The sequence below is a fragment of the Bufo bufo genome, chromosome 4 (genome assembly GCF_905171765.1).
Source record: "Bufo bufo chromosome 4, aBufBuf1.1, whole genome shotgun sequence".
NCBI lineage: Eukaryota > Metazoa > Chordata > Amphibia > Anura > Bufonidae > Bufo > Bufo bufo.
In genome coordinates, this window is record NC_053392.1 from 502781588 (window position 1) to 502794593 (window position 13006).

General features: G+C 50.6%; 1 protein-coding gene across 1 annotated transcript in view; it reads left to right on the forward strand.

The window, feature by feature from the left end:
• Window positions 1-957: 957 nt before the first annotated feature.
• Window positions 958-13006, forward strand: part of MRPS5 (mitochondrial ribosomal protein S5) — a 97900-nt gene continuing 85851 nt past the window's right edge. The window contains exon 1 of the mRNA XM_040429630.1: window positions 958-1023. Within this exon, the coding sequence (XP_040285564.1) occupies window positions 975-1023 (49 nt within the window). The 5' untranslated portion in view covers window positions 958-974. The remainder of the gene's footprint in view (window positions 1024-13006) is intronic.

Sequence of the window (13006 nt, forward strand, 5' to 3'; positions counted from 1 at the left end):
CACTCAACATATCAAGGCTGGAAATGCCACATAGGAACAGGCGCAGTGGAGATGTCTGAGCAGGGAAGCGGTCAGACATTCACTGCGCATGCGCCGAATACAGGCGCTCACAGGGAGGATCGCATTCAGGAGGAGATGGGCGGGCTGGAGGGACACGCTGGGCGGCGGCAGTTTCTGAAGGTAGACGGAGCCTCTAGGTGCTAATGACGCCCCTATAGCACCTACAGGCTCATTAGCATATTAATAAAAGTTCTTTTTTTTGCAAAACGGCTGCCCCAAAAGATCTTATATTAGGATGGTTGGCCAGAGCAGACACTAGCGGATCGCTAGTGTCTGACACCTAAATATGTGAAACGAAGTGATAGAAACCCTTTAAGTATAAATGAAAAAGAAAGATTAACATTAAAAAAAATCATTTTCAGCAGATTTGTGTAGGAATTCTTTTTTTTTTTTCAAAAATGAAATTTCACAGAATATCGGTATAAATTATCGGCCCTAAAAAATCTATATCGGTCGATTCCCTAAATAAATACATTTCTTTCCCACCAGAACCAATAGAGATTCCAGACCAGAACGGGAGCACTAAATCCCACGCCCTCCCGTTAGGCAGACCCCAGACCAAAACATGTTCCCCTCTCCCGGGAACCTCCGTACAACAAATTTGGAAACCGGTCACGTGAGCGCAATGGCACGTGACGTCAGCCCTCCTAGACTTTACCATGCTTTGAATCGCGCTGTCAAGCTCAGTGGGTCCTGAGGTGACAGGACCCCGGAGCAAGCTGTTTACACAGTGCCTGAACGGAAGTTGCAACTTATAGGCATCCTATTCTTTACCACTTTCGTTTCGTTGGTTAGAATTATGTAGGTACGTTGTATTAAAGGTTGTGTCTTAGAAAAAATGTTTATTGAACAGAAAATTTGACGTTTCTGTGAGATGATTCAAAAGGCAGCGGTGTGGGCAGCCCTGTGCAGAGATGGCGGCGTTCAGATGGTGCGGTGGTGTCCTCCGCTCTGTGTGTAGAGGTGAGAGTCTGCCCCTGAAATGTGCGTTATGTAGGGCGGTTTATATGGAGCAATATGGTGTGGTAGACGTCAGCCATAAGCTATAGTGATGCACACCACCCTGCTTCTCCTCTGGTGACCTGCTATCTTCTCATGTGTCCCTGCTGCTGTATCAGTATGGCCTTAAAGGGGTATTCTGTAAGAAAGGTGATAACTGCTGGATCGGTGGGGATCCAACTGCCGGGACCCCCTACTGATCACCAGACCAGGGCCCTGTGTCCCCAGTATGGAGGTGTGCCTGACTCCATTTAAACAGGACCCTGTTCTGGCAATGGGTGGTGATCCCAGCGGTTGGACCCCCCCCCAACGATCCCTAGCAATAATCGCCTATTGATCCCAGCGGTTGGACCCCCAACGATCCCTAGCAATAATCGCCTATTGTGTGGATACCCCTTTAAAAGTATTATCCCAAGAAGACGTATTCTATTTAGATCCTTCTCCGTGCAGAGCTGGCCCATTAATCGGCTGATCGCTGTAGGACTGGCCTTGGGAACCCTGGGTCATCGGTTTATACTGTCAAGCTGCAGGCGGTCATGCATTGCAGGAGAAATGTAGTTAAAGGGGTATTTCAGATACAGGATATCCCCTGTAGGGGACATGAGAAGAGTGGAGCGTCGGTCAAACCTGCACACTGCTGTTCCCTTTAAACTTTATAGGACTATCGGAGATAGCAGCAGACCACCCGCAGTCCCATAGTGAACAGGTGATGGAGCAGCAGTGCTCGACCACACTAATCTAAGGCTTTTCACACAGCGTTTCTATTTTTTCAATATTTAGATCCGTTATAGGGTCTCAATACCAGAGAAAAAAAGCTTTCATTTTGTCTCTATTTATTGTCAATGGGGATAAAACGTGACTGAACAGAACGGAATGCTCCAAAATGCGTTCCATTCCGTTTGGTTGCGTTCTCATACCGGAGAGCAAACCGCAGCAAAGATGCGGTTTTCTTTCTGTTATGGGCTGCAGAGCAAGACCGATCCGTCATGACCCCCAGTGCAAGTCAATGGGGACGGATCTGTTTTCTTGGACACAATAGAAAACGGATCCGTCCCCAATTGACTTTCAGTGGAGTTCATGATGGATACATCCTTTCTATGTTAAAGATAATACAACCGGATCCGCTGATAACGGATGCAGACGGTTGTATTATCAGTAACGGAAGCGTTTTTGGTGAGCCCTGCCGGATCCAGTAAAAACGCTGGTGTGAAAGTAGCCTTAGGCTTTTCACATTGTGTCAGCATTGTCCGATCAAGGCTTCTCTTCCAGGAAGACCCCTTTAGGCCTCAGCTTTTCAGTTGATGGCTATCTATTAATATAGGAATGAGCTGCGCTGCCCTTTATTTAGCATTCTTCTGCTGTGGCGATTAGGGATGTATTACACGGATATCTGTATATCGTTATAACATGGAAAGATATTGGGGGTCATTTACTAACACTATCTTTTTACGCTGCCATAAGATTCGGCTAATTTATGACTGGGCATGCACCTCATCATAAATTAGGTGCGTCTACGTCAGCCCGTGTGCCTGGTGTAAAACGACTCCAGCCCCTGACGAGTCGTTTTTCGCCACAGTTTACACTTGTTTCCAGGTGTAAATGTTAGTAAATTTACCAAAACGCCTCTGTCCTGCAATTTTTCATACTAGACCACACCTCTAAGGCCCCTTTCACACGAGTGTTTTGGATGAGGTCCGGATGCGTTCAGTGAAACTCGCACCATTTTGCAAGCAAGTTCAGTCAGTTTTGTCTGCGATTGCGCTCAGTTGTTCAGTTTTTTTCCGCGCAGGTGCAATGCGTTTTGATGCGTTTTTCATGCACGTGATAAAAAAAACCTGAAGGTTTACAAACAACATCTCTTAGCAACCATCAGTGAAAAACGCATTGCATCCGCACCTGCTTCCGGATGCAATGTTTTTCACTGAAGACCCCTTCACTTCTATGGGGCCAGGGCTGCGTGAAAAACACAGAATATAGAACATGCTGCGTTTTTCACGCAACGCAGAACTGATGCGTGAAAAAAAAGCTCATGTACACAGAGCCATTGAAATGAATGGGTCAGGATTCAGTGTGGGTGCTATGCGTTTACGTCGCGCATTGCACCCGCATGGAAAACTCGCTCGTGTGAAAGGGGCCTAACTCCGCCCAAAACATAACTATACACAACCAGTCCCCTTAATGCCCCCACATAGTAATTATTTCCTCTTTGTGCCAGCGCCCAGTAGTAATGTCCAGCCCTCCACAGTGGCTGTGCCCAGACGGGCCCCCTCCACAGTGGCTGTGCCCAGACGGGCCCCCTCCACAGTGGCTGTGCCCAGACGGGCCCCCTCCACAGTGGCTGTGCCCAGACGGGCCCCCTCCACAGTGGCTGTGCCCAGACGGGCCCCCTCCACAGTGGCTGTGCCCAGACGGGCCCCCTCCACAGTGGCTGTGCCCAGACGGGCCCCCTCCACAGTGGCTGTGCCCAGACGGGCCCCCTCCACAGTGGCTGTGCCCAGACGGGCGAGCTCCTGCAGCTGAATGGTGAATCGGGGAGCAGACCGCTATCTGCTTCACCGTTACAATCAGCTGTCTCTGCGTCCTATGGACACGGAGACAGCTGATAGCGGGACACACCTCAGCCATCCTGGGACACAGCTTTTATTGGCAGAATCTGCCATGGCATAGCTTACAGCACACACATAGGTTTAACATGTACATTTTTTGCTTCAGTGCGTATGCATGTAGTACAGAGTCTGTATGTTATAGTTCAGACATAACTGCAGAACCCACACACAGTCCCAGGGCTGCCTCTATGGAATAGATTTTAGAGGTAGGGGCTGAGTCTACATGTACACATATGTGTAGAGCTTACATACATACATACCGCTATTAACCTGTGCATAGAGCTGTATACATATCACCATTTCAGCCTCATGCACTGTATCCGTTTTGTGGTCTGCAAAATCGCAGATCCGCAAAACATAAATCACGTCTGAGTGCATGCCAACAAGAGTAGGACATGTTCTACTTTTTTTCGTGGAATGGGTCTGCATCCGATCTGCAAAAAATGCAGATCAGATGCGGAACAAAAATACGGTCATGTGAATGTGGCCTAACACTGTAGTAAAGATGTCACTATACGTGTGCAGAGGAGGAGACTTGGCAGCTGCACAGCACACAGAACAGGCCCGACTCTCTCACCTCCCAGAAAGCGGCTTTCTCTGCAGTCTTCCATCTTACTCCATGACCAGCGCCAGGACAATTGAGTGGGGCAGCCCAGGCAGAGAGAGGTCAGGAGTGGGGCAGCCCAGGCAGAGAGAGGCCAGGAGTGGGGCAGCCCAGGCAGAGAGAGGCCAGGAGTGGGGCAGCCCAGGCAGAGAGAGGCCAGGGGTGGGGCAGCCCAGGCAGAGAGAGAGAGGCCAGGGGTGGGGCAGCCCAGGCAGAGAGAGAGAGGCCAGGGGTGGGGCAGCCCAGGCAGAGAGAGAGAGGCCAGGGGTGGGGCAGCCCAGGCAGAGAGAGAGAGGCCAGGGGTGGGGCAGCCCAGGCAGAGAGAGAGAGAGGCCAGGGGTGGGGCAGCCCAGGCAGAGAGAGAGAGGCCAGGGGTGGGGCAGCCCAGGCAGAGAGAGAGAGAGGCCAGGGGTGGGGCAGCCCAGGCAGAGAGAGAGAGGCCAGGGTGGGGCAGCCCAGGCAGAGAGAGAGAGGCCAGGGTGGGGCAGCCCAGGCAGGCAGAGAGAGAGAGAGAGGCCAGGGGTGGGGCAGCCCAGGCAGAGAGAGAGAGAGAGGCCAGGGGTGGGGCAGCCCAGGCAGAGAGAGAGAGAGAGGCCAGGGGTGGGGCAGCCCAGGCAGAGAGAGAGAGAGAGGCCAGGGGTGGGGCAGCCCAGGCAAAGAGAGAGAGAGAGGCCAGGGGTGGGGCAGCCCAGGCAGAGAGAGAGAGAGAGGCCAGGGGTGGGGCAGCCCAGGCAGAGAGAGAGAGAGAGGCCAGGGGTGGGGCAGCCCAGGCAGAGAGAGAGAGAGAGGCCAGGGGTGGGGCAGCCCAGGCAGAGAGAGAGAGAGAGGCCAGGGGTGGGGCAGCCCAGGCAGAGAGAGAGAGAGAGGCCAGGGGTGGGGCAGCCCAGGCAGAGAGAGAGAGGCCAGGGGTGGGGCAGCCCAGGCAGAGAGAGAGAGAGAGGCCAGGGGTGGGGCAGCCCAGGCAGAGAGAGAGAGAGAGGCCAGGGGTGGGGCAGCCCAGGCAGAGAGAGAGAGAGAGGCCAGGGGTGGGGCAGCCCAGGCAGAGAGAGAGAGAGAGGCCAGGGGTGGGGCAGCCCAGGCAGAGAGAGAGAGAGAGGCCAGGGGTGGGGCAGCCCAGGCAGAGAGAGAGAGAGAGAGGCCAGGGGTGGGGCAGCCCAGGCAGAGAGAGAGAGAGAGGCCAGGGGTGGGGCAGCCCAGGCAGAGAGAGAGAGAGAGGCCAGGGGTGGGGCAGCCCAGGCAGAGAGAGAGAGAGAGGCCAGGGGTGGGGCAGCCCAGGCAGAGAGAGAGAGAGAGGCCAGGGGTGGGGCAGCCCAGGCAGAGAGAGAGAGAGAGGCCAGGGGTGGGGCAGCCCAGGCAGAGAGAGAGAGAGAGGCGAGGGGTGGGGCAGCCCAGGCAGAGAGAGAGAGAGAGGCCAGGGGTGGGGCAGCCCAGGCAGAGAGAGAGAGAGAGAGGCCAGGGGTGGGGCAGCCCAGGCAGAGAGAGAGAGAGAGGCCAGGGGTGGGGCAGCCCAGGCAGAGAGAGAGAGAGAGGCCAGGGGTGGGGCAGCCCAGGCAGAGAGAGAGAGAGAGAGAGGCCAGGGGTGGGGCAGCCCAGGCAGAGAGAGAGAGAGAGGCCAGGGGTGGGGCAGCCCAGGCAGAGAGAGAGAGAGAGGCCAGGGGTGGGGCAGCCCAGGCAGAGAGAGAGAGAGAGGCCAGGGGTGGGGCAGCCCAGGCAGAGAGAGAGAGAGAGGCCAGGGGTGGGGCAGCCCAGGCAGAGAGAGAGAGAGAGGCCAGGGGTGGGGCAGCCCAGGCAGAGAGAGAGAGAGAGGCGAGGGGTGGGGCAGCCCAGGCAGAGAGAGAGAGAGAGGCCAGGGGTGGGGCAGCCCAGGCAGAGAGAGAGAGAGAGGCCAGGGGTGGGGCAGCCCAGGCAGAGAGAGAGAGAGAGAGGCCAGGGGTGGGGCAGCCCAGGCAGAGAGAGAGAGAGAGGCCAGGGGTGGGGCAGCCCAGGCAGAGAGAGAGAGAGAGGCCAGGGGTGGGGCAGCCCAGGCAGAGAGAGAGAGAGAGGCCAGGGGTGGGGCAGCCCAGGCAGAGAGAGAGAGAGAGGCCAAGGGTGGGGCAGCCCAGGCAGAGAGAGAGAGAGAGGCCAGGGGTGGGGCAGCCCAGGCAGAGAGAGAGAGAGAGGCCAGGGGTGGGGCAGCCCAGGCAGAGAGAGAGAGAGAGGCCAGGGGTGGGGCAGCCCAGGCAGAGAGAGAGAGAGAGAGAGAGAGGCCAGGGGTGGGGCAGCCCAGGCAGAGAGAGAGAGAGAGGCCAGGGGTGGGGCAGCCCAGGCAGAGAGAGAGAGAGAGAGAGGCCAGGGGTGGGGCAGCCCAGGCAGAGAGAGAGAGAGAGAGAGGCCAGGGGTGGGGCAGCCCAGGCAGAGAGAGAGAGAGAGAGAGGCCAGGGGTGGGGCAGCCCAGGCAGAGAGAGAGAGAGAGAGAGGCCAGGGGTGGGGCAGCCCAGGCAGAGAGAGAGAGAGAGAGAGGCCAGGGGTGGGGCAGCCCAGGCAGAGAGAGAGGCCAGGGCAGCCCAGGCACCTATCCTCAGGATAAATAATCACTATCTGATCGGTGGGGTTCTGACACCCAGCACCCCCCGCTGATCAGTTGTCTGGAAGAGGAGGTGACACTCCATGCAACCACTGCTTCCTCTACATTACGCTGCCAGTTGTCTCCCTTGCAGGGGCGACACAGTGTAATTTCAAGTAAATGGAGCAAGTACTTGTGATTATACTGCGCTTCTGAGACAACGCGTAGTGTAATAGAGGAATTAGTACTCCCATGGTGCGCCTTCTCCTCTTTAACCACCTCCGGACCGCCTAACGCAGATTCGCGTTCCGGAGGTGGCAGCCCTGCGCAGAGTCACGCATATATGCGTCATCTCGCGATGGCCGAGATTTCCTGTGAACGCGCGCACACAGGCGCGCGCGCTCACAGGAACGGAAGGTAAGAGAGTGGATCTCCAGCCTGCCAGCGGCGATCGTTCGCTGGCAGGCTGGAGATGTGTTTTTTTTAACCCCTAACAGGTATATTAGACGCTGTTTTGATAACAGCGTCTAATATTCCTGCTACCTGGTCCTCTGGTGGTCCCCTTTGTTTGGATCGACCACCAGAGGACACAGGCAGCTCAGTAATATGTTGCACCAAGCACCACTACACTACACCCCCCCCCCCGTCACTTATTAACCCCTTATTCACCCTTGATCACCCCTGATCACCCCATATAGACTCCCTGATCACCCCTGTCATTGATTACCCCCCTGTCATTGATCACCCCCCTGTAAAGCTCCATTCAGATGTCCGCATGATTTTTACGGATCCACTGATAGATGGATCGGATCCGCAAAACGCATACGGACGTCTGAATAAAGCCTTACAGGGGCGTGATCAATGACTGTGGTGATCACCCCCCTGTCATTGATTACCCCCCTGTAAGATCCATTCAGATGTCTGCATGATTTTTACGGATCCACTGATAGATGGATCGGATCCGCAAAACGCATACGGACGTCTGAATAAAGCCTTACAGGGGCGTGATCAATGACTGTGGTGATCACCCCATATAGACTCCCTGATCACCCCCCTGTCATTGATTACCCCCCTGTCATTGATCACACCCCTGTAAAGCTCCATTCAGATGTCCGCATGATTTTTACGGATCCACTGATAGATGGATCGGATCCGCAAAACACATACGGACATCTGAATGGAGCCTTATAGGGGGTGATCAATGACAGGGGGGTGATCACCCCATATAGACTCCCTGATCACCCCCCTGTCATTGATCACCCCCCTGTCATTGATCACCCCCCTGTCATTGATCACCCCTCTGTAAGGCTCCATTCAGACATTTTTTTGGCCCAAGTTAGCGGAAATTATTTTTTTTTTCTTACAAAGTCTCATATTCCACTAACTTGTGTCAAAAAATAAAATCTCACATGAACTCACCATACCCCTCACGGAATCCAAATGCGTAAAAATTTTTAGACATTTATATTCCAGACTTCTTCTCACGCTTTAGGGCCCCTAGAATGCCAGGGCAGTATAAATACCCCACATGTGACCCCATTTCGGAAAGAAGACACCCCCAGGTATTCCGTGGAAGCATATTGAGTCCATGAAAGATTGAAATTTTTGTCCCAAGTTAGCGGAAAGGGAGACTTTGTGAGAAAAAATAAAATAAAATCAATTTCCGCTAACTTGTGCCAAAAAAAAAAAAAATTCTATGAACTCGCCATGCCCCTCATTGAATACCTTGGGGTGTCTTCTTTCCAAAATGGGGTCACATGTGGGGTATTTATACTGCCCTGGCATTCTAGGGGCCCTAAAGCGTGAGAAGAAGTCTGGGATCCAAATGTCTAAAAATGCCCTCATAAAAGGAATGTGGGCCCCTTTGCGCATCTAGGCTGCAAAAAAGTGTCACACATCTGGTATCGCCGTACTCAGGAGAAGTTGGGGAATGTGTTTTGGGGTGTCATTTTACATATACCCATGCTGGGTGAGAGAAATATCTTGGCAAAAGACAACTTTTCCCATTTTTTTTATACAAAGTTGGCATTTGACCAAGATATTTATCTCACCCAGCATGGGTATATGTAAAATGACACCCCAAAACACATTCCCCAACTTCTCCTGAATACGGCGATACCACATGTGTGGCACTTTTTTGCAGCCTAGGTGGGCAAAGGGGCCCACATTCCAAAGAGCACCTTTCGGATTTCACAGGTCATTTACCTACTTACAACACATTAGGGCCCCTGGAAAATGCCAGGGCAGTATAACTACCCCACAAGTGACCCCATTTTGGAAAGAAGACACCCCAAGGTACTCCGTGAGGGGCATGGCAAGTTCCTATAATTTTTTATTTTTTGTCACAAGTTAGTGGAAAATGATGATTTTTTTTTTCCCTCCTTACAAAGTCTCATATTCCACTAACCTGTGACAAAAAATAAAAACTTCCATGAACTCACTATGCCCATCAGCGAATACCTTGGGGTGTCTTCTTTCCAAAATGGGGTCACTTGTGGGGTAGTTATACTGCCCTGGCATTCTAGGGGCCCAAATGTGTGGTAAGGAGTTTGAAATCAAATTCTGTAAAAAATGACCAGTGAAATCCGAAAGGTGCTCTTTGGAATGTGGGCCTCTTTGCCCACCTAGGCTGCAAAAAAGTGCCACACATGTGGTATCGCCGTATTCAGGAGAAGTTGGGGAATGTGTTTTGGGGTGTCATTTTACATATACCCATGCTGGGTGAGATAAATATCTTGGTCAAATGCCAACTTTGTATAAGAAAATGGGAAAAGTTGTCTTTTGCCAAGATATTTCTCTCACCCAGCATGGGTATATGTAAAATGACACCCCAAAACACATTCACCAACTTCTCCTGAATACGGAGATACCACATGTGTGGCACTTTTTTGCAGCCTAGGTGGGCAAAGGGGCCCACATTCCAAAGAGCACCTTTCGGATTTCACTGGTCATGTTTTACAGAATTTGATTTCAAACTCCTTACCACACATTTGGGCCCCTAGAATGCCAGGGCAGTATAACTACCCCACAAGTGACCCCATTTTGGAAAGAAGACACCCCAAGGTATTCGCTGATGGGCATAGTGAGTTCATAGAACTTTTTATTTTTTGTCACAAGTTAGTGGAATATGAGACTTTGTAAGAAAAAAAAAAAAAAATCATAATTTTCCGCTAACTTGTGACAAAAAATAAAAAGTTCTATGAACTCACTATGCCCATCAGCGAATACCTTAGGGTGTGTACTTTCCGAAATGGGGTCATTTGTGGGGTGTTTGTACTGTCTGGGCATTGTAGAACCTCAGGAAACATGACAGGTGCTCAGAAAGTCAGAGCTGCTTCAAAAAGTGGAAATTCACATTTTTGTACCATAGTTTGTAAACGCTATAACTTTTACCCAAACCATTTTTTTTTTTTTACCCAAACATTTTTTTTTTATCAAAGACATGTAGAACAATAAATTTAGAGCAAAATTTATATATGGATCTCGTTTTTTTTGCAAAATTTTACAACTGAAAGTGAAAAATGTCATTTTTTTTGCAAAAAAATCGTTAAATTTCGATTAATAACAAAAAAAGTAAAAATGTCAGCAGCAAAGAAATACCACCAAATGAAAGCTCTATTAGTGAGAAGAAAAGGAGGTAAAATTCATTTGGGTGGTAAGTTGCATGACCGAGCAATAAACGGTGAAAGTAGTGTAGGTCAGAAATGTAAAAAGTGGCCTGGTCTTTCAGGGTGTTTAAGCTATGGGGGCTGAGGTGGTTAAACAGCTGATAGCTGTGGGGGGTGTCGGGTGTCTGACCTCTGCGATCAGATAATGATCACCTACTGTATCCTGAGGATAGGTCATCAATATGTATGTCCTGCACAACCTCTTTAGAGTGAATGGAGGAGCCTGACACAAACATGTAAAGAGCAGGGGAGGGTGGAGGAGAGCAGTGCTAGCTGTAACCAGAGTAATTAAAATAATTCACATGGGTAAGATTAAGTCGATTAATCAGGCTGCATTTTGTTTTGTTTTTTTTGTGTTTTTTCTGATTATCCTAATTTTATTTCATTTAATTATTCACCTTTGCTCGCAGTAGCACTGTGACCTTCTCCCTGCCTACGAAGCCCAGCATCGCACATTGTATAGCGGTTGTGCTTGGTATTGTACTCTGCCCCTTTACGTCAATGGGACTGAGCTGCTCCCAGGCCATGTGCCCGATGAACGTGATGTCACTGGCCTAGGAAAGGCTGGAGAAGGTCACTGGCCTAGGAAAGGCTGGTGCTTTCCCAAACAGCAGATCGGCGGGGGTCCCGGGTGTCGGACCCCCACCGATCAGATACTGATGACCTATCCAGAGGATAGGTCATCAGTAAAAAACGCTTGGATAACCCCTTTGTGTTCAGAAACATCCTATGTAACAAAAAAAAACATCAGTTCTGAGCAGAGTTCCCCCTTCTACTGGGGTCCTGCCAGCCAGGTCACGGTAAAACTTGTACATTATCATTGCTCAAAGTTATGTTTTATTTGTAATATGAGTGTAAGCAAGGATTCATTTATGTTGCTTTACCTGAGACAGGCCAGTGCAGCTTTTACACGGACCAATAATCATGGCAATTATCAGGGATGGTCATTTTTTGGAAATGCTTGTTCCCAATAACTGGCCTGTGTAAATGGAGCCAGAGATGACTCCATGAATGAGGAGGTGCAGCGGCCCTGCGTTCACCCTGCTGTTAAATGTCTGTGGGACTGTGCTTGGCTGTCTCTACTCATTAGTGTCTGTGACAATGGACCGCTATGTAGCGATGGCATCTAGGCACGAGCAGCCCCTGTGGACCCGCCACTGCGTCTCCATGGACCTATAAAGAGACTAACTTGCCAGACTATTTCCCGCATTTGCGCACCCCCGATCACTGCAGGGGTGTGGCAGTCCCTGATAGCCATCGAGTCCCCACGCTGCTGTGGTGGGGACCCGATGCGTGACAAGGCAGCCCGATGCCGTGCAGAGGCTGCCCAATGCCTTGCACGGCATCGGGACCTGCCTTCTACAGGTGCCCAGGAGATCCAGCCTCAGGCTGCGTCTCCTAGGCAACCTGTTAGGCCTCTTTCACACGGGCGAGTATTCCGCGCGGATGCGATGCGTGAGTTGAACGCATTGCACCCGCACTGAATACCGACCCATTCATTTCTATGGGGCTGAGCACACGAGCGGTGATTTTCACGCATCACTTGTGCGTTGCGTGAAAATCGCAGCATGTTCTATATTGTTTTTCACGTAACGCAGGCCCCATAGAAATGAATGGGGTTGCGTGAAAATCGCAAGCATCCGCAAGCAAGTGCGGATGCGGTGCGATTTTCACGCACGGTTGCTAGGTGACGATCAGGATGGGGGCCCGATCATTATTATTACCCCTTATAACTTGGTTATAAGGGAAAATAATAGCATTCTGAATACAGAATGCATAGTACAATAGGGCTGGAAGGGTTAAAAAAAAAAAAGATTTTTTTTTTTTAACTCGCCTTAATCCACTTGTTCGCGCAGCCGGCATCTCTTCTGTCTTTAACTATTATTTAACTATATATCCATGTTATAAGGGGAAATAATACAATCTACACTACAACTAACCCAAACCTGAACTTCTGTGAAGAAGTTCGGGTCTGGGTACCACAGTCGGTTTTTTATCACGCGCGTGCAAAACACATTTGCTGCAATGTACCGGGACGCATCCGGACCTAATCAGGGGGGCTTTAAATGGGACATGGCATCTAAAAACCAGTCCAGCAAAATCTGCCTTTCAAAAACCATATGGCATTCCTTTTCATTTGCGCCCTGTCATGTGCCCTTATATCAGTTTACGACCACATGTGGGATGTTTCTGGAAACCGCAGAATCAGGGTAATAAATATTGAGTTTTGTTTGGCTGTTAACCCTTGATGTGTTAAAGAAAAAAATGGATAAAAATGGAAAATCTGCTAAAAAAAGTGAAATTTTGAAATGTCATCTCCATTTTCCTTTAATTCTTGTGGAACACCTAAAGGGTAAACAAAGTTTGTAAAATCAGTTTTGAGTAACTTGAGAGGTGTAGTTTCTACAATGCGGTCGTTAATGAGGGGTTTCTACTACGTAAGCCTCACAAAGTGACTTCAGACCTGAAATGTCCTTTAAAAAGTGGGTTTTGGAAATTTTCTTAAAAATTTTAAGAATTGCTTCTA